Source organism: Sphaeramia orbicularis, chromosome 6, assembly GCF_902148855.1.
Source record: "Sphaeramia orbicularis chromosome 6, fSphaOr1.1, whole genome shotgun sequence".
Lineage (NCBI taxonomy): Eukaryota > Metazoa > Chordata > Actinopteri > Kurtiformes > Apogonidae > Sphaeramia > Sphaeramia orbicularis.
Window position 1 is genome coordinate 55,561,974 of NC_043962.1, and position 22,949 is coordinate 55,584,922.

The 22,949-nt window shown below is 37.3% G+C and overlaps 1 protein-coding gene across 1 annotated transcript in view; it reads left to right on the top strand.

The window, feature by feature from the left end:
- The window catches only part of slc6a15 (solute carrier family 6 member 15), a 63,824-nt gene that overhangs the window by 36,197 nt on the left and 4,678 nt on the right, over nt 1-22,949 (top strand). Inside the window, exons 6-9 of the mRNA XM_030136110.1 lie at nt 10,446-10,556; nt 14,934-15,175; nt 17,055-17,253; nt 19,293-19,485. Coding sequence (XP_029991970.1) covers nt 10,446-10,556; nt 14,934-15,175; nt 17,055-17,253; nt 19,293-19,485 — 745 coding nt within the window. The remainder of the gene's footprint in view (nt 1-10,445; nt 10,557-14,933; nt 15,176-17,054; nt 17,254-19,292; nt 19,486-22,949) is intronic.

Below are 22,949 nucleotides of genomic sequence, written 5' to 3' on the forward strand. Positions count from 1 at the left end.
GGCTTGGCTTGATTGTCAAGAGTGTGGCATAAAAAAAAGAGGGAGGGAGGGAGAGAAGGGGCCATTTTTGGTTTATGATGGAAGAGAGAATGGAGTTACTGTAGACAGAGAGAGAGAGAGAGAGAGAGAGAGAGAGAGAGAGAGAGGGAGAGAGAGAGACAGAGAGAGACAGAGAGAGAGAGACAGAGGGAGAGAGAGAGACAGAGAGAGAGAGAGACAGAGAGAGAGAGAAAGAGAGACAGAGAGAGAGAGAGACAGAGAGAGAGAGAGAGAGACAGAGAGAGAGAGAGAGAGAGAGACAGAGAGAGAGAGAGAGAGAGAGAGAGACGGACAGAGAGAGAGAGAGAGAGAGACAGACAGACAGAGAGAGAGACAGAGAGAGAGAGAGAGAGACAGACAGACAGACAGAGAGAGAGAGAGAGAGACAGACAGACAGAGAGAGAGAGAGAGAAAGACAGACAGAGAGAGAGAGAGAGAGACAGAGAAAGACAGAGAGAGAGAGAGAGAAAGACACAGAGAGAGAGAGAGACAGAGAGACAGAGAGAGACAGAGGGAGAGAGAGAGACAGAGGGAGAGAGAGAGACAGAGAGAAAGAGAGAGAGAGAAAGACAGAGAGACAGAGAGATAGAGAAACAGACAGATAGATAGATAGATAGATAGATAGATAGATAGATAGATAGATAGATAGATAGATAGATAGATAGATAGATAGATAGATAGATAGATAGATAGATAGATAGATAGATAGATAGATTTTATAGACGTACTGTCTATAATAAAAAGTCAGTAAAACTGAAAATCCTGAATTAAATCTCAGACTTTACTGAAGTTGCTGCTTCATGTCAGGAGTGAAATGAGGGGTTTGATTCTTCATCAGTAGAAGTTTGTCACAGGTCACTCTCTCACTCACTCACTCACTCACTCTCTCACTCACTCACTCACTCACTCACTCACTGTCATTCATATTTTAAGACGCTACAAATAACATTCAGCTTAAAGACGACTGAAACCCCAGCAGTTAGAAGGAAAGGACATGGAGTCGCTATGGAAACGGCATGGTGTCACGTCAGGTCACGTCCCATTTTTTTTGAAAACTGGCAGATTTTCAGAAACTGCGCTCTCATCGTGCATCTTTTTTTTTTTTTAATTATTATTCAAATATAACTGCTGTAAACTTCTTTGCTGCTTCCTCCTCAGTGAGTCAGTTACTGTTTTGCGTGTCCTCCAGGGGGCGCTCCTTATGTTCCTACTGAATAGATTTGATCGACTGTAGAGACGTGAGCTGGTGTTTTCTGACTGAGTTTAAATAGTGTCAGTGTTTGTCAGACACATAAAACACTTCCTGTTTACAGTTGTGTTCAACTAAAACACTGTCAGTGTTTTTGCTCTTCTACTGTTTGTACTTTGGTTAAATTATGATGCAAAATATAAACTGTGACATTCATTTTTTTGTTTGTTTTTGTTTCACCCCTAAAAACACATGGATAGATCATGGGTTAGTAAGCACAATATATCAATTAGGGGTGGGACTCACCAGAGAGCCCACGATACGATATTATCACAATACACAGGCAGCGATTAGGGGTGTTAGAAAATATCAGTTCTGCAATATATTGCAATATTTCATTTCACAATACTGTATCGACATTTAAAAGTACTGTATCGATATTTTAGGTATTTATTCAAATGCAGATATGGCGGAGGTTCATTTTTGTCTTTTGGTTGTCTTTATTGTTTTTATCTTATTTATTATAATTTAACAGTGTTTTATTAAATAATGGTTATTTGAAGAATCCTTAAAGCACTTTTTACTGTCTGAGAGGCAGATGGCAGTTCATTTTTTGGGATTGCACAAAAATAATGTTATGATGTAGTTATGAACTAATAGAATATGAACATTTGAACAGGATCTTAAACTGTAATGTCTGTAAAACATAATTTCAGTTTTAACACAGGAAAATCGTGTGATATAACATTAGATCCTGTTTTGATCAAATAAAAATGTGTTTAGTATTTGTGAGGATTTGTGGTGTAATTCAGTTCTTCCAGGAAAAAAATCTTAAAAACATATAAAAATCTTAAAAATATATATGAATAAATGAATGTAAAATTAATAAATGATAATAAAAATAATAAAAAAATCTTAAAAATCTTTTTAAAAATCTTTAAAAAAAAATTTTTTTAAATTGCCTGTAACAATATCATGATATATCATGATATATTGTGTCATGATTCCAGTATTATGATTTGTATCGTATCACCAGATTCTTGCCAATACACAGCCCTAGCAGCGATACAATTTTATTGCAATTTTTGACATATTACGATATGCTGAATGTTGCCAAAAATATGTATTGTCATATGTTGTGATTTTTACAGTTACAAATTATGTGCAGAAAGGAAAACTCTGTCAACACCTGTTTTCTTTAACAGCATAAAGCTCAGCCTGTTCAGCTCATTTTCAGCTTCAGTCTTTTATACCGCTGCTGAATGAGGAAAACTCTGCTGTTCATTACAGTCTACTCCAACTAAACTAAATGCAAAGTTTTGTGAGCTACTGTATTTTTACGCAGTGACCAAGGTTATTATCGTTAATGAAAACTAACGAAATGAGGAAAACTAGAATTGAAAAAACATTTTGGTTAACTGAAATAAATAAAAACTATAATCCTACTATAATGGGCGTTTCTGTGTCTGGTGCGTCTTTGTCTGACGCGTGTCCCGATGTTGCAGCACGGGAGGACGTTATCGTACAATGGCACCATGGGTACAATGCCCCTAGTTAAAAGAAAAAAATGAGAACTAACTGAAACTGTATTGTATGCTTATAAAACTAACTAAAACCTATAAAAATTATGGATAAAATTCCCTTTGTTTTCATTTTCGTCAATGTTGGATTGATATGAAATTGATTTATTTCACTCCAGCAATTTTAACTGTTGGAACCATACGACACTTCACGGTCCGTCACTTGGTTTAGAGTCGTCTTCTGGTCCCCACTCTGGAAACATGGAGACTAAAGCAGCAAGGTCCTGCCTGGGATTTATGTGAACACGATGGTGAAGAAGAGAAAAGATATGAGAAAACTAAAACTAATTCTAGAACTAAACTAAAACGAGGCACTTAGAAAAAAATGAAAACTAATGAAAACTAATAAAAACTAGCAAACCTGCTCTAAAAACCAATTAAAACTAACTGAATTAGAGAAAAAAAAGTCAAAACTAAATGAAACTCAACTATAATGAAAAATCCCAAACTATCAGAACCTTGGCGGTGACAGCGTCACTTATCTCGGATCCAGCGTCTTCAGCATGTAGCCAAAGCCTTGGTTTTCCTGGACGCTGTATGGGCGCAGGTCTTTGCACATGAAGTGTGTGATGGACTGTGTTCTTTTCCCGGCCCGTTCTGAACTGGGAGGCAGCTTTGTCAAGCTAAGTGTGTCTAGCGTTGGTTGTTTTTTTGGTTTAGGTGATTTAGCATTAGCTTTGTCGTCCTCGGCTAACGCTGCCTGTGGATGGCGGTGTGTGAGGTGAACCCTCATGTTCGTAGTATTCCCACAGGATTTTACTTTCATATGACACTCCCTGCAAACTGCGTGGGTCATGTTCATGTCCTTTGACCCCTTCTTGTTGAAAAATCCGAAATAAGATTATACATTTGATCTAAACACGGACGGCATATTCCTGATCTCATTCTCATACCTTGTCGTCCATCTCTGCTGACCTCACTAGGAATAAATCAACAGCACCATCTAGTGGATTTAAAAGGTAGCATAGTTTAGTAGTCTAATGTGCAAAAGTTCAGTACATATTTGCAATTTCAGAGCCTAATAAAAGATCGATACTTGGCATTTGTGTATTGATACAATATCGCCACATAAAATATTGTGATATTATGCTGTGTCGATTTTTCCCCCACCCCTAATATCAATAATCGCAGTATCACCATACTGAGATATTATCGTTATTGTGAGCCATGTATTGCGTATCGTAACGTATCATATCGTGAGGTACCCTGAGGTTCCCAGCCCTAATCACTACTATGTCGTCTCATGTGCTCAGCTGTTACAAAGTTATAATAGTTTTGGATTTTTCATTACAGTTTAGTTTTATTTAGTTTGGACTTTTTTCTCTAATTCAGTTCATTTTAATTAGTTTTTAGAGCAGGTTTGATAGTTTTTATTAGTTTTTGTTGTTTTCTAAATGCTTAGTTTTAGTTTCTTTATATCTTTTCTCTTCTTCTCTGTCGTCGTATTCAAATAAATCCCAGACAGGACTCTGCTGCTTTAGTCTCCATGTTTCCAGGTAGAATGGGGACCAGAAGACGACTGGAAACCACAAGTGAACACAAGTGACGGACCCTTAAATATCATATGGTGACAGCAGATAAAATTGCTTGAGGGAAATAAATCGATTTTACATCAATCTGACACTGACAAAGATGAAAACGAAGGGAATTTTATCCATAATTTTTATATGTTTTAGTTAGTTTTATAAACACACAATACAGTTTTAGTTAGTTATTGTTTTTTTCTTTTAATTATAGTTTTTATTTATTTCAGTTAATGAAAATGTTTTTACAATTCTAGTTTTCATTATTTTGTTAGTTTTCGATAAAGGTAATAACCTTGGTTACAAATAGTTTCATGTCGAACACATAAAAGTGTTAGACCAGGGCTGTCAAACATGTGGCCCGAGGGCCAGAACCGGCCCACCAGAGGGTCCAATCTGGACTGTGGGATGAATCTGTGAAATGCACAAATTATACTGAAGATATTAACAGTCAACCATTTTAGCTTAGGGGTCATATAAAGCTCTGCTTTTGTCTGAGGAGGGCTGGACTAGTAAAATATTACCATAAAAACCTACTATAACTCCAAAAGTTCCTCTTTGTTTTAGTGTAAAACAGTGGTTCCCAACCTTTTCTGGTTCGTGACCCCAGTTTAACATCACAAATTTCTGGCGACCCCAGACATTCAAAACAGAGACTTCTTTTTGCTCAAATTAATTTGTTTTTGATAGTTTGCTATACTATGTTGCAAATAAACGTTAATTTTAGAGGACATTTAGTCTATATAATGTATATTATTGTGGACAGAGGCAGTAAATCCAGGTGTAGATTACTGCACAAAGGGAGAATTGGATTTTCCTTGGTCAGGATCTGTCCAGTCAGTCCAGCTGGGATTTACAAGGAGGACAATTAATACTGAACAAACAAGAACTGAAACTATGAATTATGAAAGAGCTGCAGCATCTGAAACTGACCACAATGAACATTTGACAGATAAACAGAACCACAGTGCTGCAGTTTCAGCTTCAGTTTGTCATGTCTTTTATGGATTGTGATTGTCTCTCAACTCACCATATATTTTTTATTAGTACGTTTTTATTTTTATCAATTACTAGAAATTTCAGGCGACCCCATTTGAATTCCAGGCGACCCCAAGGCTGAAAAACACTGGTGTAAAGGCATATTATTGTCAAAATTGCACCTATTTTTCTCAAGAAGTTTTTAGTTGTTCATGTTATTCACATTTTTTAAAGAGTAGTTTGTAGATGCAAACATTTTCATCATAATTTTACCTTTTTCACTGTTATTATTTGATTGGTCTGACCTGCATGAGCTCATTCTGGCCTGTTCGTGGTCCCTGAGTTTGACCCCCCTGTGTTAGATGTACGCTACTCCGTCCCTCAGAGCTCCATGTGGACCACCATGTAGCAGACGACGTGTCTCTGAATCACTGACTGAGCTCATGACTCAACCCTAAACCATCCCTGGGGCGTCCACGTCCACGCCCATGCTGTCAGATCTTTAAAGCACAGTGTGGCGCTGAGTCAGACCTGCAGGCTCAGCCTTTCACCGGTTATGCACAGGAGGTTTCTGGGTAATAGCATGTTGCAGAGGGAGGCCCGCTGTCTAATTAGCATCATAATGGGACTAAAGCTTTCACTCAGGCAGTAGAGACAGACAGATCCAGGTCCAGGTCCAGGTCCAGACCCAGACCCAGGTCCTGCAGTAATAAGACCAATGCATCTGCACATAACAGTCCTGCATGAAAAGTACACGAGTCATATTGGAATATTGACGTAAAAGTGCTGCTTTGTTCCATAACTGATTTATTATAAATGATAGGGTTGTCTGAGACCCTGTATAGTTTTTTTTTTAAATCAAAATCTTTTATTTTTTGGCATTTTTATTAAAAAATGAGCCCCTTTAAACATGTGTGCGTCAGCATAGAAATGTAAACACTAGAGCTGAAATGATTAACATAATCAGTTGACTCAAACAGATTTTTAAAAAACACTTAATTACAATTTATTGAAATCTAGATGTTTTTATCTATACTTTATACTGTTCTTAACCCTTTCATGCATAGTGGTCCCTCCAGTGGACAGTTCTTCTCCAGCTGTTCTCTTTTACGTATATTCATGGGTTTGGTTGTTTTAGTTCCATATCAGCTGACACAGTAGACGCTCATGCATCATCCCATACACTGTAATTCATACCATTACTGTAACTGTTGTTCTAGATAAACCTGATCTGCACTAACCTGTCTGAGTGAAAATCAGTTGCTAGACTGTAATTAACAGTTTTTTTAAACAAAACTTTTTTTTTTTTTTTGTATATTATCTCCATAAAGTGAGTAATAACTAGTATTAGAGTATGTTAAAATGTGAGAAAACATCCGATTAGCTGCCTTAAAAATGTTTTTATTTCATAGTTTTCACACAGTATAACATTTTTGTCACTCTATAAAAAATAGGTTCATTAAAAAATTCAATCACATTGTTTTTTTTTTTCATGCCTAAAGAGGAATAAAAACACTCAGGAAAAAAAAAAATCTTGACTAAGGTTCTCATAATTCATGCATCAAAGGGTTAAATATAGATAATTTTTATATATCCTTTTATTTTTTTTAATACTTTTTGTGGTTGTTGTTTCAGTTGCTTCTGGAATAAAGGACAAGTTATTTATCATTTTCAGACATGTCTGTTTGTTGCACGTTTGTACAGTTTTTTTTGGCCGATGCAAATAATTGTTCAACTGAAAACGCATAAAATACAAAATAATCAATGTGATTTACTTCACTAATGTGAAACAGACATGAATCCTAATTGATGAATCTTTAATTCTGTTGTATTTTAAAGCTGGCCATGTTATCCATTAAAGCTGCCAGATGAAGGTAGAGGAGCCTCTGAGATGTGGTGGAGTAGACGTTTAACCTCCTAAGACCCAGAAAATGTCAGCAAAGTACCAGCTTTTTTTTTTTTGTTTTTTTATTAAATAAGTGCTTATATTGGAAACATCATGGTGCAACAGTTTTTTCAGATGAAGTTTTTAAAATTTTTATGGAATGTCCTTTGTGGTGGACAGTTTTCTTTTCTTTTTCTTTTTGAATAAAGTTGTGAAACTCTTGTCCATAAATGTGGACAGTGGGTCTTAGGAGGGTAAAGCAGCATAAAATGGAAATCCTCTGGTTCAACACCTGAGTACCAGGGCCTTTTTCCTGCTGAAAAACCTGCAAATCCAGCCCCAAAACCTGCTGATATTAGTTACGCAACTTTTTATAGTGTTTTAAATCATCACAGGAGTTCATTTCCATTTTCACTTTGTCTGAGATGTAAAAGAAACACACAAAAACCTAACTCCACCTGCTGTGACATGTCTGGGACGTAATCCACAGCTTCATAAGTTTGTTGTCGTTCATAAAGGAAGGTCAGTTTTATCTTAAAGCTTTTCAGCACAAACTGTCCAGATATGAAAAGCAGGCCTTATCTTTATGTCCTCACCATGATGTGTTTACTTCCATATTAAACTATTTCACAATTCTTGGTATTAATAAGTATTTCTATTTCAGTCCTATTTGTATTTTATAATTATTGTATTATTATAAAATATACAGGTGGTGCTACATATGTCACACCCACAGACGTTTCTGTAACAGTAACAACACTGAAACCACAAAACAATATTTATCCATTACTTATTATTCATGTTTATCTCAAATTCAACTCCAAGATTAAGTGTTCAGCCCTGGACTGGTTAACACATAATCTAATTTATGATTAAAAAAAACAAAAACTAGAAAGAAAGAAAGAAAGAAAGAAAGAAAGAAAGAAAGAAAGAAAAACTAGGTCAAAGCAACACAACAACCTGCTCTGAATGCAGCTCAGTTGAACTTTTTTCAGTTTATGATGCACGTAACAACATTTTGTTTCCATTGTTGCCCTTTTACCTTTTTTTTCTACCCTTTCAGTTATTCATCTGTTGATTAAAGTGGTTTGTGCAGTTTTATTAAGTGTTTGCTGCTGTGGTTCGACAGATTATTATTATCATTATGTCTGAGGTTCAGATCAGCTGAGGTGTGTCAAAAGTACAGCATTATAGAAAGAAAAATAACACAAAATACAACAAATATCTAAAACAGTGTGATCATAAACTGCTAAACCCCTATGACTATGGACAGACAGTCAGGTTATGTTTTCATCAGGGTTTGTCTGTCTGTCTGTCTGTTTGTCTGTCTGTCTGTCTGTCTGTTTGTCTGTCTGTCTGTCTGTCTGTTTGTCTGTCTGTCTGTCTGTCTGTTTGTCTGTCTGTCTGTTTGTTTGTCTGTCTGTCTGTCTGTCTGTTTGTCTGTCTGTCTGTCTGTCTGTTTGTCTGTCTGTCTGTTTGTCTGTTTGTTTGTCTGTCTGTCTGTCTGTCTGTCTGTTTGTCTGTCTGTCTGTTTGTCTGTCTGTCTGTTTGTCTGTCTGTCTGTTTGTCTGTCTGTCTGTCTGTCTGTCTGTCTGTCTGTTTGTCTGTCTGTCTGTTGTCTGTCTGTCTGTCTGTCTGTCTGTCTGTTGTCTGTCTGTCTGTTGTCTGTCTGTCTGTTGTCTGTTTGTCTGTTTGTCTGTCTGTCTGTCTGTTTGTCTGTCTGTCTGTTTGTCTGTCTGTCTGTCTGTCTGTCTGTCTGTCTGTCTGTTTGTCTGTCTGTCTGTTTGTCTGTCTGTCTGTCTGTCTGTCTGTCTGTCTGTTTGTCTGTCTGTCTGTTTGTCTGTCTGTCTGTCTGTTTGTCTGTTTGTCTGTCTGTCTGTCTGTCTGTCTGTTTGTCTGTCTGTCTGGGGAGGGGGATTTTTTGTTTGCTTGTCTGCCTGTTAGCAAGATTACTAAAAAAGTTCTGGAAGTATTTTGATGAAATTTTTAGGAAATGTTGATACTGGCACAAGGAACAAATAATTACAGTTTGGTGGTGATGGGGGGGGGGGGGGGGGGGGGCTGATCTGTCTTGGCGGAGGTGTGCGCTCTCCAAGTGCTTTTCTCGTTTATTCTGTTACTGATAATCTGGGTGATGTTTTGGTGATATGTAGCCAGTGTTACAAAGTTACGAAGTACAAAGTAACAGTTATAAAATAACAAATTACAAAGTAACAAGTTACAGGAACGTAACTACTTTTTTCGGGTAAAAAGGAGTGTAACATGTTACTACTGAAAATTTGGTAACAAAACATAATTCCTTTCTCAATTCAGCACAATGTTACTTTTCCTAGAGACAGATTTGACAAGTGTCATGTGTAATTTTTTTCCCCCCAGTTTTTTTTTTTTTTTTTTTTTTTTTTTTACATCCTAAGTATTATATGCATGCTCCAGACTGTTGGGCGTGGGCAAACACGTTCTTTTCGATGTAAACATCCGATAGTCAAACAGCTGTGCCTGCGGGCTCTCATTTCACCTTGTTTCACCCGGTAACTAAACAAGAGTTGGACAAAAAATGATAAGCCCTTATGTGTTTTATACCTGTTTGTCCTCCATAGTAGAACTTTATGTAGCCCTACACATTTAGGAACAAATATGTGGTTGTGCCCAAAGTCCAGCAACATAAAAGTAATGTAAAAGTAATGAGTAACATAAAAAGTTACTTTACATAGAGGGCAACTACATAAAGTAATGGATTACTTTTTAAAGACATAACAAGCAAAAGTTACTCTTTAAAAGTAACTTCCCCTACACTGTCAGTAGCTGACATATGGGTAGGATCATGTCCCTGTGGTCCATATTCCACCCTCTGGCCTCGGGTCGGTCCATTCACTGATGGACCGGTCTGTGGTCAGTTCCCAGAGTCAGAAGCAGACATGGAGAAGCTGCGTTCAGCTTCTAAGCTCCTCATGTCTGGAACAAACTCAAACCAGAAAACCTCAGATCAGCTGAAACACTCAGTTTATTTAAATCCAGGTTAAAGCCCCACCTGTTCTCAGCTGCATTTGGATAGTTTGTGTTCTTTTAAGCTTAAAGTTTTTATCTGTTTTATCAGCTTATCTGTTTATCTGATTTTGTTTTTTTGTTTGTTTGTTTTTCTCATGCCTTCAGCTGTAATGTTTTATGTAAAGCACTTTGAATTGTCTTGTACAAAAATGTGCTATAGAAATAGACCTGCCTTGCCTTGATGACAGGATGCTTTTTTCCTGCAGGTGATGTACTTCAGCTCCCTGTTTCCGTACGTGGTGTTGATTTGCTTCCTGGTTCGGGCTCTGCTCCTGAAGGGCTCCGTGGACGGGATTCGACACATGTTCACACCAAAGGTACGAAACGCCACAAAATGGAGGAGTGTGTCGAAATGTTTAGGACAAAAATGGTTCCACTTTCAGTAACTTCTAAGATGAGACTGGATGAGGTGGTTTTGTTAAAGCGTTTGTAGATGGTTAATAAATCATCTGAGGTTTTGTTAAACTGTCACTGTTTTAGAGCAGCAGGTATTAATTTTTTACTAATGAACTGTTAATTAATGCTTTGATAATGCAATTATTCAGTGTCACATGGTTTCTCTGTCACCCCGCCCCTTGCATTTCAAAATGACAGTTTTTTTCTGAGGGAAAAAAACAAAGAAAAAAAAGGAAAAGAAAACAAACTTTCTTTCAGACCTGTCTCTGTTTCAGAAGGAAAACAGTAGTAGTAGTGGTTCTGATAAATGGCTTTCATCCTCAGAGACGCAAACAGCTGCAGGCAAACAAAAGCATCTACCAGGGATGGACTTCTCCAGACCGGTAATGAGACCATTTTTTTGTGGTCTCGGTCTTGTCGTGGACTCAGCTCATCTGGTCTCGACTCTCTTTGGTCTCGGTCTTGTCTTGGTCTCAGACAGAGGGGTCTTGATGGGATTCGTACAAAAACCACATCATCACACAATAGTATTATTATTTATTACACGCTATGACAAACTGTTTTTGTGACATTTCGGTGTTTCCATGACCAGTTTTCTATTGTGCAATTTACATTTTGTGCATTTCTGAGGTTAACAGAAACCCAGCTACTGACAGTTGATGGACACACTGCATTTATGTTCAATTAATGATATATTTTGTTGAAACAGTCACTTTTTCCTCATTTTTTTCTGATTTCATCTAATAACCTTTGAATTTAATCTGGATTTTTATGAACATCTACATCAGGGGCGTCAAACTCATTTTAGTTCAGTTCCACATTCAGCTAAATTTGATCTGCAGTGGGCCCAACTAGTAAAATAATAACATAATAATATATAAATAATGTCAACTCCAAACTTTTCTCTATGTTTTAGAGCAAAAAAAGTAAATTTACATTATGAAAAGGTTTACATCTACAAACTATCCTTTAAAAAGTTGTGAATAACATGAACAAACTGAAAAAAATCTGTGTAATTTTAACAATATTCTGCCTCAGTTTATCATTTCCACATGTACATTATAACTTACAGATCACAGTGGATCTACAAACACACAAAACATTTAATATCAGACAGAATATTGTTAAAATTGCACTTACTTCTCTTAAGACATTTCAGGTTGTTCATATTTGTTCAGGTTATTCACATTTTTTGTGAAGTTATACTTTGTTTTAGTGTAAATACATGAAAATATTTACATTTACAAAGAGAAAAATTTGGAGTTGTCATTATTTATATGTTATTATGATGGTATTTGACTGGTCCTGCCCACTGGAGATTGAATTGGTCTGAATGTGGAACCTGAACTAAAAGGATTGTTCATATCTTGGTGTGATTTTTGCATTTCACAAGTTCATCCCAAGATTTGGCCGCATGTTTGACACCTGTGATCTACATGATGAGTGACTTAAATATAGGAAAATACCTGATTTTCACCAAAAAAATGCAAAATACAGAGGCTAATACTATATTAAATGGTGATAAATCACTTAAGAAAGGTTAAATAGAGAGAAACATTCATTTGGGAACTGACACAAAAGTAGCACTGGGTCTTTATGGGTTAAATTATCAACCTTTACAATATTATTAATCAATAATACTCCATAAAAAAGTAGAATAACTATATAGTTGATAGTTGACTCTATCATCATTAATTCAATCTGCTATATTTACTTAATAACAAGGAAATTCAATCTGTACTGTCATAGGCCAGCTGCCATGTGAACTGTCCAATAACACAACGGCTCTGTGCAGGAGCTCTGATCGCCATGGAAACAAGAGCTACTGAGGCCTTATGAGGCAGAGCATATCTGTTGTGTCTCCGCTCTGACATGTTACGACTTCAAACGAAGCGATTTTCTTTCTGTCTGCGGTCCCGTGGACTTCAAAGTCAGTTTAATCCTCAGACTGAGACCGAGTAAAAGGAAAGAAACTGTCACTGAACAGAATCCCATCCACAGAGCTCACAGTTCCAGCACAATCACACATGAATGCTCGTCGTTACTGCCGTGGAATTACACACACAGAGCAGAGAGCAGTGTGTGTTCGCAGGAGGTTATGGATCTGGTGAACATGGACTTTACTCAGACAGGAATAACTGGAACAAAGTACTGCTGAGGAGAGGAAGGAAACATCCGACAGTATCCAGACGGACATGTTTAGTCCTTCAGGTGTCATGGATTTGGGCTGTTTTTCAGTACTTGTGTTTGGGAATACTTGTGATGCCGCATCAGAAAACTGTTTACCTTTCCTTGTTTGGTATCATTTTTTCAGCACAACTTCACTTGTGTGACTTTACAGTTTGTTTGTTTTTTCATTTGACATGTTGTATTAACACATCGAACCTAAAATCACATTAAAAAAAAACATGAAATCCAAGTAGGAAAACATTAGATTATTACTTTTTTTCATCAGAAATATGTTAAATGAACTATTTTTGTAACTCAGAATGAACGTGTAAATTGAAAACTTCAAATAAGTAATAGCATAAGCCTCGTATTATCATTAAAATCATCTATTTTCCTGTATTTAACTCACTGATCATGTAAAGCTCAGATTAAATTCAAAGGTTATTATACCACAACAGAGAAAACTGAATAAAACACGACTATTAAGGCCAATTATGTCATTAACTGAACATTCACTCTCATTGATCCAACTCCATGGGTTTTTCTGGTGAATTAATGTTGACAAAACAAAAAAACAAAAACAGACATCTACTTTTAGGTCAGTTTTACAGAGCCCCTGTGGTGATGTGAGGGGAAAAAAAAAATTAAAAATATTAATGCATGACCAGGAGTGTTAGTGTTAGTACAAGTTAGTAACTTTAGTGTAACTTATACAAGATAAGTAATGCTAAACGCTAAATATGCACAAATCTTAAACTTTTCTATCCTATTACTGTCTCTTTTCCATCGCTGTTACTTCCACAACTTTCGTGGTGGCACGGTGACCAGATTACACACAGCAGACGGCACAGTATCTGATTGGTCCATGTGATGCACTTTTCCACCAATGGAAACGCGGTGATATGTTTTCTTACCTGCAAATACTTCCTGGTTGGAAGCATTTGCAGGTAAGGTTATTGATTCATGTTATTGATATTTTTTAAAGGATAGTTTGTGGATATAAATATTTTCATACAGTAATTTTCCTTTTTTTTCCACTTTAAAACATGTAAGTCTGGAGTTGTCATTTTTTAAAGGTTATTGTGTTTTATTGGTCCGACCCAGTTCAGATCGGATTGGACTGACTCTGACCTTTTGTAGAACACATAAAATTACATGAACATTCTGTCTGTTATTAAATGTTTTGTGTATTTGTAAAAAAAAAAAAAAAAAGAAGAAGAAGCCCGTTTTTACCAGTCTGTCGCTGAAAAATGAGGTTTTTATTGTGTCTCATGACGTTGGTTCCATTCTTCCTTTCAACACGACTGACTTCACAGTAGGGCTGTGTATCGGCAAGAATCTGGTGATACGATACAAATCCCAATACTAGGATCACGATATATCATGATACTGTTAAAAAGGCCAATTTTGTTTGTTTCTTTTTTGTTCAAATGATTATTTCCTTGAAGAATTGAATTACACCAGAAATCTGCACAAATACTAAACACATTTTTATTTGATCAGAACAGGATCTAATGTTATTTCACAAAATGTTCCTGTGTTCAAACTGAAATTCTGTTTTACAGACATTACAGTTTCAGATCCTGTTCAAATGTTCAGATTCTGTTAGTTCAGAACGAACATCAGAACAGGATTTTTGTCCCAACAAAGGAACTACCATCTGCCTCAGACAGTAAAAAGTGCTTTTAGGACGACTGAAATAACCATTATTTAATAAAAGAGTGTTAAATAATAATAAATAAAATATGAACAAAAAAGAAAAACATAAATGAACCTCCACTATATCTGCTTTTGAAAAAATACCTAAAAATATCGATACAGTAACTTTTAATATCGATACAGTATTGTGAAATGAAAGATCGTGGTATATTGCGGAGCTGATCTTCTCTAGCGCCCCCACTTCACAGTATTAGTTTGACTTCTGCACTTTCCACATTAATTGAAACGGAGATTCAGCGAGGCTCCGTCTTCTTCTAAGGAACTCGTGACCATGCATTTTTATTTTTGTCTCATGTCACTAAAGGGGCTCCGTAGAATCGTCCTGTTTCTTTGGTCGTAGTTCTTCATATAAATGTGCTGTAATTAGATGACAAAGGGCTGTGACACAGTTGCCTCTGCTCTGCTTTCAGCTTGAGATCATGTTGGAGGCCAAAGTGTGGCGTGAAGCGGCCACCCAGGTCTTCTTCGCCCTGGGCCTGGGCTTCGGCGGCGTCATCGCCTTCTCCAGCTACAACAAGCGGGACAACAACTGCCACTTCGACGCCGTCTTGGTGTCGTTCATCAACTTCTTCACCTCGGTCCTGGCCACCCTGGTGGTGTTCGCCGTGTTGGGCTTCAAGGCCAACATCATGAACAGCAAATGTGTTGCACTGTGAGTCACTGAGCTGTTTTTGGACTGAAACTGGGCTTCCTGTAGCGGAACACAAACATGAAGTGAAAGTTCAGACACCTTCCACTACAGTCAAAATGAAACTGGAGTTTATCAGAATGTAAAGATCAGTTGGTTTTGTTGAACCTTTAGTTCAGGGGTGTCAAACTCATGTTAGTTCAGGGGCCACACGCAGCTTAATATGATCTAAAGTGGGCCGGACCAGTAAAATAATATAAATAATAGCAGAAGAACTGATAAATAATGTCAACTCCAAAGTTTTTTCTATGTTTTTGAGTGAAAAAGTCAAATTCTGTCATGAAAATGTTTACATTTACGAACTGTACTTGAACGCAACATGACCAAATATGAACAACCTGAAAATTCTGAAGAAAAATAAGTGCAATTTTAACAATATTTCGCCTTAGTTTATCATTTATACATGTGCGTCACAACTTACAGATCACAGTGGATCTACAAATGTTAAAATTCCACATACTTCTATTTAGACATTTCAGGTTGTTTATATTTGTTCAGGTTTTTCACATTTTTTCCAAAAGGCTGGTCTGTAAATGTCAACATTTTTGTGTAATTTAACTTTTTTTTTTTACACTAAAACCAAGAAAAAAGTTTATGGTTTTCATTATTTGTAGTTTATTCCAATAGTATTTTACTGGTCTGACCCACTTTAGATTGAATCGACCTAAAATAATTTGAACATCCTTGATTGTTAATATCTTCAGTGTAATTTTTGCATTTCACAGATTCATCCCAGGGGCCGGACTGGACCCTTTGGTGGGCCGGTTTTGGCCCCCGGGACGCATGTTTGACACCTGTGATTCAATTTTAAAGTAGAGCTGCAGCTATTGATTCTTTTTGTAATTGATTAATCTATTGTTTATTTAGTTTGATTCAATTCAATTAAATGATTATTTGAATCGGTGAAAAAAAAAAAGTAAAAAAGTGAAACAAACATGTCTGAAAAAGACAAACAACTGAAACAACAACCACAAAAAGTATAAACATTAAAAGGTCATATAAAAAATATCTATATAGAAATAATAACAACAGTATAAAACTATAAATATCTAACACATTTGGATCCAACTGACGAACTTCTACCAACTGAACATGGAACTAACATCCAACTGAAACAAACACACACTCAGATTTAGAATGTTTGGGTTAAAGCTTCAAAGGTTAAAGGAGTAAGTGATGGATCTAATGGAGAAAAGTCAACATAAAGCCATTTTCTGCCTTTTTGTGCTTTAGAGGCAGAGAAAATAAGGAATGAAGCTGAAAACTGGAAACAAATCCTTTTGTTAAATTGATTCAAGTCAATTAATAGATAAATTGATTAATCATTTCAGCTCTAGTATTAAAAAAAGGATTTAATCGTATACTATGAAGTCAGGAAACTGTAATTGTCTAAAAACAGGAGTGTCTGAGTAATGTTCTCCTCTGAGGACAGAGAAAAAAATTAAGAAAATAATCAAGAAAATGAACAAAAATGGGGGAAAAAAACTACAAAATGAAGAAAATAATCAAGAAAATGAACAAAAATGGGGGAAAAAATCTACAAAATGAATAAAATAATCAAGAAAATGAACAAAAATGGGGGGGAAATCTACAAAATGAAGAAAAAAAACCCCAAAATGAACAAAATAATCAACAAAACCAAGAAAATGTGCGTCACAATAAGTGTCCGTGTGAAACACGACAGTGGAACCAATGTTTAACAGCAGAGAAATGAAGGAAACGTAGTCGATTAATCGCTTCAGCTTTATGCTTTGAAATGTGAAGATCAGCTTCTTTCACTAAAACATTTGAATATTTGTCCTTTTTTGTTTGTTTGTTTGTTTGTTTGTTTGTTTGTTTTTAGGAACACAAACAGAATCGTGGCTCTTTTGGGAAACGGCGTGGACAGAAGTCAGATCCCGCACCACATCAACCTCAGCCAGGCCAACCAGGTCAGCGCTGAGGACTACCACCAGATGATAGACATCATCCGGGGGGTGACGGAGGACGACTTCCCCAGCCTGGGCCTGGACACCTGCAGCATCGAGGACGAGCTCAATAAGGTACAAAACCAAAGAAACGCCGCACCTTCATCTGCTTCACGTACAAAGAATCATTTATCCTCAGACGTCTGTGCTCGAGTATGGGACATGAGTTATTTGAATGCATGGTCTCAGTGTTTAAATACTGTTTATCTCTGACTTTTATTCCTGCCCTCAGAGCTCACACTCATCATCGTCTTTTATTTGCTCCAGTTGGACGGACGGATCTTTTTACACACAGACTGAAACACTGATGTTCTTTTATCCAGCGTTTCTGGTAGTAAGGCTGTGCTGTGGTGCAAAACCTTACTACCACCAAACTTTTTTTTTTTTTTTTTTGGGGGGGGGGGGGGGGGTCCATGACTATGATGTAATATTTGTCATGTCATATTCCTTAATGATTGATTTATTGAACCAGTGGATACAGTCAGTGTTTCCTGTAGAATTCAGCTGTTGGTGTGGAAGGGGGGGGGGGGGTGCATGCGCGGGCATTTCGTCAGTGTGTGTGGGGGGGGTACTCGGCCGCACACTTGCAGTTCGGCTGGGGGGTGTGTGTGTGTTGGTTGGTAACCGCGCCGTCCTACTTTCCATCCTACTTATAACACTGGTCAACAACAAATTTATTGTTTAAGTTTTTTGAGCTGATTCAGGATCATTTTGGTGCTGGATCCAAAAATCACATGAATTCTGCTCAATCAGGTCAACTTTCTGAACTATGCTACATATTGGCTTTTTAACATTTTTGCTTACATTTATGGGCATTTTCACATCATATGATACAAAATTCTTTCATATTTCTTGCAATAAATGAGTTCTGAAGATTTTACTTTTGCCAATTTATGATTAATGTTTTTTTTAATATTACAGGTGAATGAAATGGCTTCGACTAGAAGATCTTGCAAAAATAAGCCTGATGTATTCTGCTACATCTGCGCTGAATACACCATTGTACCTAACAGGAATCAAGTCACAAGTTTCATAAAGTGTGCTTACCAATCTTATTTTGGTATTAATTATTATATTTTGTGAGAAGATCAAATTTTTCAAAATCAAATTAGCAAAAAAAACCTGACCTGATTGAGAAAAACAGATGTCATTTTTGGATTTAGCGGTGCAAAATGGTCCTAATTCAGTTGAAAAAACCTAGACAACTTGCAAAAAACATTTTTTTGTGACCCAGTGTAATACTATAGTGGTGCAGTCCATGCCCCCCCATTTCTGAAGAAGTGGAAGTGAAAGTTTGTCATTTGTCTTTTCCTCCTGAAGCTTCACAAATGTTCGACATACCTGTGGTCTGAATCAGGAGCCTGGAGGATGTTTTCAGCTTCTGTCCCACTGACCGTGGACTAGACCAACCTCCAGGGAAAACACTCCGATCTGATACTGACCCCACATTTGTGTGTGTTTATTCGGGGGTGCACCGCTCCCACAGACAGAGGACCGGTCTGTGTTTGGTCCACCATGTCCATACAGACATTCTAACTCATAAACGCCATGATGCAGTTTGATGACCTTCTATCCCAGCCATGGCGTCACAGTGTAGACAAACAAATTTAATCGAGCAAATTCTTATCGACAATTAATCATTAGTCGATTAATTGTTTACATGCCTAGTTTTAACCCCCGTATGTTTTTTACCCCCTAAGAATTATGCTCATGCTCCAAACCGTCCGGCATGTGCAACCGCAGTGGAACCTGTCGGACTGAATTTACCCCCTGTATTTCTCCTTTACCAGAGTAAATGTCACATTATTCAGATATTCAAAACCACACAGTAAATGGATGTAAAATAATACAGATGTACACATAGTGCACATGTGCGAAAACACCAGAGTACAAAAATAATACGGGGGTAAAAACTGTTTGTGATGCCACACCTTTCTGAGGTAATTGGAAGATGAGCACCTGAAGGGTTTTCTTCTCCACTGCGTAGGAGCTGTGTGCTGTTGCTAGGCAGATGTTGTGACAACTGTCCAATCAGGTCTTGTCTCCTAAACACTGAGCAGGAGGTTCCTGCCTTTTCACCTTTTCACCTGGTCCTGTTCTTTGACCCGCGGCAGGCCGTCCAAGGCACCGGCTTGGCCTTCATCGCCTTCACCGAGGCCATGACCCACTTCCCGGCGTCACCCTTCTGGTCCGTCATGTTCTTCCTGATGCTGGTCAACCTGGGCCTGGGCAGCATGTTCGGCACCATCGAAGGCATCCTCACACCGCTCATAGACACTTTCAAAGTCCGCAAGGAGTTTCTGACAGGTTAGTCACCGTAATGCTTTTTACGTCATGGAAAGGTCGTGTCCCATACGTACAAGTGGACAAGTCCTGATCCTCATATCATAATGACCGAACTCATCCACAAATGGACAAAAGTCTGTGGACACGCTGAATTCAGGTGTTTCTTTTCTAACAGGAGTCTGGGATAAAAACAATAAGGACTAACGTCAGAATAGAGTTTTATATGATGGGATAGATATCATTGTATTGGTTAATTTGGTTGAAATTGTTATCTTTGTTTCTAAAATGCATCAGAGGTGGGTTTTACTCAATTATTCTCAACATTGATTGATTGATTGATTTTTTTTGGGGGGGGGGGCAGGGTGTGATTTGTCAAAAAAACAGAAGAGGTGATTTTTTGTTTGTTTGTTTGTTTTTTGTCAGAATGTGTGTGTGTGTGTGTGTGTGTGGGGGGGGGGGGGCAGTTATACATATATGTGTATACATGTACTAACGCTGGCGTGAAACCAAAGTGAAATTTTACATACTTTCAACTCCCGGGTTCTATACCTCTACTATACAATGAATCTTCCATGAAATTTTCACAGCTTCTAACCTCTATCCACTGAACCCCCTCCCTGCTCTATGCCCCCCCCACAAATGCTGGGCCCCATGAATTTGTCACGTATACCCCCCCTTTACGGCGCCCCAGTGCATGGGGACTTCTGCGAATTCTGAGACTGCGACAGTTCAGTTCAGGTGAATGTTAGTGCCAGTAATGTAGGATATAGGTGGAAGAAAACTGACACAACCTGCTGTTATTTACACTGGTTGAAATTCAATGAGCAGAAGTAGGGATGTAAAAACCAGATACCCCCCCCCCCCCCCAGAAAAAAAAAAAAAAAAAATCCCCCCCTGGTGATCCATGACTATGATTTTAAATGTTCTTCCTCTAAATTTCTAAATTTGTCCTGCTCTGACTAATAATTTTCTTCCACATCTAACCATCTACTTTCTTCACATCTCACTGAGGAAGAAAAATTTAACAATAAACTTTAAGGATATATTGATGTTTCTAAACTATGTAGACATAAATATTGGGACACATCATGCCGGTGTGACCTTTCATCAACAAAAAGTAAATACCATGCTACTCAAATAAAGTCATTTTGAATAACATAAAATATAAATGTTCCTCAAATGTTACCAAAGCTTAAACAAGACGACTGACAATAAAACTATTATATGAATGTATTTATTGTGTTTTACATTTCAGTATTAATTCTCATTATTTATTTTATATTCAGTACATGATGACTTTATTTAATGCAGTGGTTCTTAACCTGGGTTCGATCGAACCCTAGGGGTTCGGTGAGTCAGTCTCAGGGGTTCGGCGGAGGTCAGGACACACACTCGACTCATTAGTCAGGTGTGTGTGTGTCGGGCTAGGTCCGTGTATGTAAACAAACGGCTTCGGAGACTCTTTTTCTGATTGACATCCAATATACGCGGTGTATTGTTGTTGCTTGTAGCACTACAACACATCCGGAAGTGTTTATAATCTCTTCCACTCGTCTGACGATGAATTATTTGAGTATTTTCCACATAGTTATTATGACTTTTGCTACTTCCTGTTAACCACGGAGGCAGCCATGTGTAACGTTTGTTTACATTTTTCGGTCACCGCACTGGTCAGTTACAATCATGTGACGACCGACACACCGTCGTGGATGGAGAAATCGTATTACGCTAAAGCCGTCAGTCACACTGATTTGCAGTAAATATTCATTATTATTGTAGCCTGATGGAAATTAGGTGATGGGTGTGTGTTAAAATGTTAAAAATGATAAATAGCATAAATACAATAAGTTCATTATTGGAACACATAAGGTTAAAAATTAAAACCATTTCAGTGTGGTAGTATTAAAAAAGGTCATGTCTTTGTGAGAAGGTATGTCATTTGTTGTGAGTTCATGCACTGTATTGGTTTTGTTCTTTGAACACAGTGATGTTAATGCACGGTTCATTTTGTGCACCAGTAAAACATATTCCTGTGTCTTGAATTTGAAAAAAATCATATTTTATTTTTTAATATAGAAGGGTTCGGTGAATGCGCATATGAAACTGGTGGGGTTCAGTACCTCCAACAAGGTTAAGAACCACTGATTTAATGTATTTTTCCAAAAAAAATTTCAAGTACCCCCTGGGCTTCTTCCAAGTACCCCTGGGGGTACATATACCCCACTTTGGGAACCCCTGATCTATAATAGATTCTATAATATATTCTATGCAAGTATAAGTAAAAGTTCAATTAAAATTAGCCTCTGGTATCATAGCTGATTCATTGTGTCACATTTTTCATCTCATCTTATCATTAAATGAAATCCCCAAACTTTGGAAATGTGCTTTTGTTACCCCTCTCCGAAAAGGGGGTGACCCAGCCATGTTAAATACCTGGAGGTCAATCTCCAAACTTCCTGTTCTGGCAAAAGCACTGGAATCAGTGAATAAGTAAAAGATGACATTATTACCAGCTCAGTCTGATTCTCTAATCTAAATATACATATTAAAACACTTTTAAAACACAACAGAACAAGCAATTTGTACAGTATGTACAAGACAAATATTATTATTATATATTATTACATACTAAAAGCAATACACATGAATAATCCTGCAAAATATTGTTGTGTGTAATTATGTGTTTTGAAGGAGTTCTACAGTCTGATGGTCAGGAATGATTTCCTGTGTGCTTCAGTGGTGCATTTATTGAAAATGTAATCATCTTGACCATGTCCTCATGACTAAATGTGCAATGTAGTAGATAGCAGTGTTAACTGAAGATGAAGAGGTGTACCTAATAAAGTGGCCGGTGACTATAGCTGCCACTTAACCCATAAAGACCCAAACATCCACTGTCGACCAAAACCATCTACTGATAAAAACTGTTTAATACCTGTTGATCCACTAATCCTGTCCATACATGTCAATAACTGGTGTAAAATGCAGTTCTTCATCTTTTCATGGTCATCAGATATGACCCATTTGGACGTTCAGAAGCTCCGTAGTTACCATGGAAACACCGTCATCTTCTACAACACTGATTCACCAGTAAAACCCATAGAGTTGGATCAATGACAGTGGATGGACACACTGGGTTTATGTTCAGTTAATGACAGATTTTGCTTTTTCTACAGTTTTCTCTGTTTTGATATAATAACCCTGAACTGTAATCTGAGCTTTTATGAACATCTGCGTGATCAGTCAATGAAATGTAGGGAAACACCTGATTTTCACTGAAAAATACACAAAATACAGAAGATAATGTTACAATAAAAGGTGGTAAATTACTTAACCCTTTAACGCCAAACATATCATATTTGATACATGACTTTTGAAGCCCTCTACATGATCTGTGTGATATTTTTTTCTTGAAAAACCTGATGTATACAATTAGATACATGCAATACACAGATAATCCACCAGGGGGAGGAGTTCATTCGCCA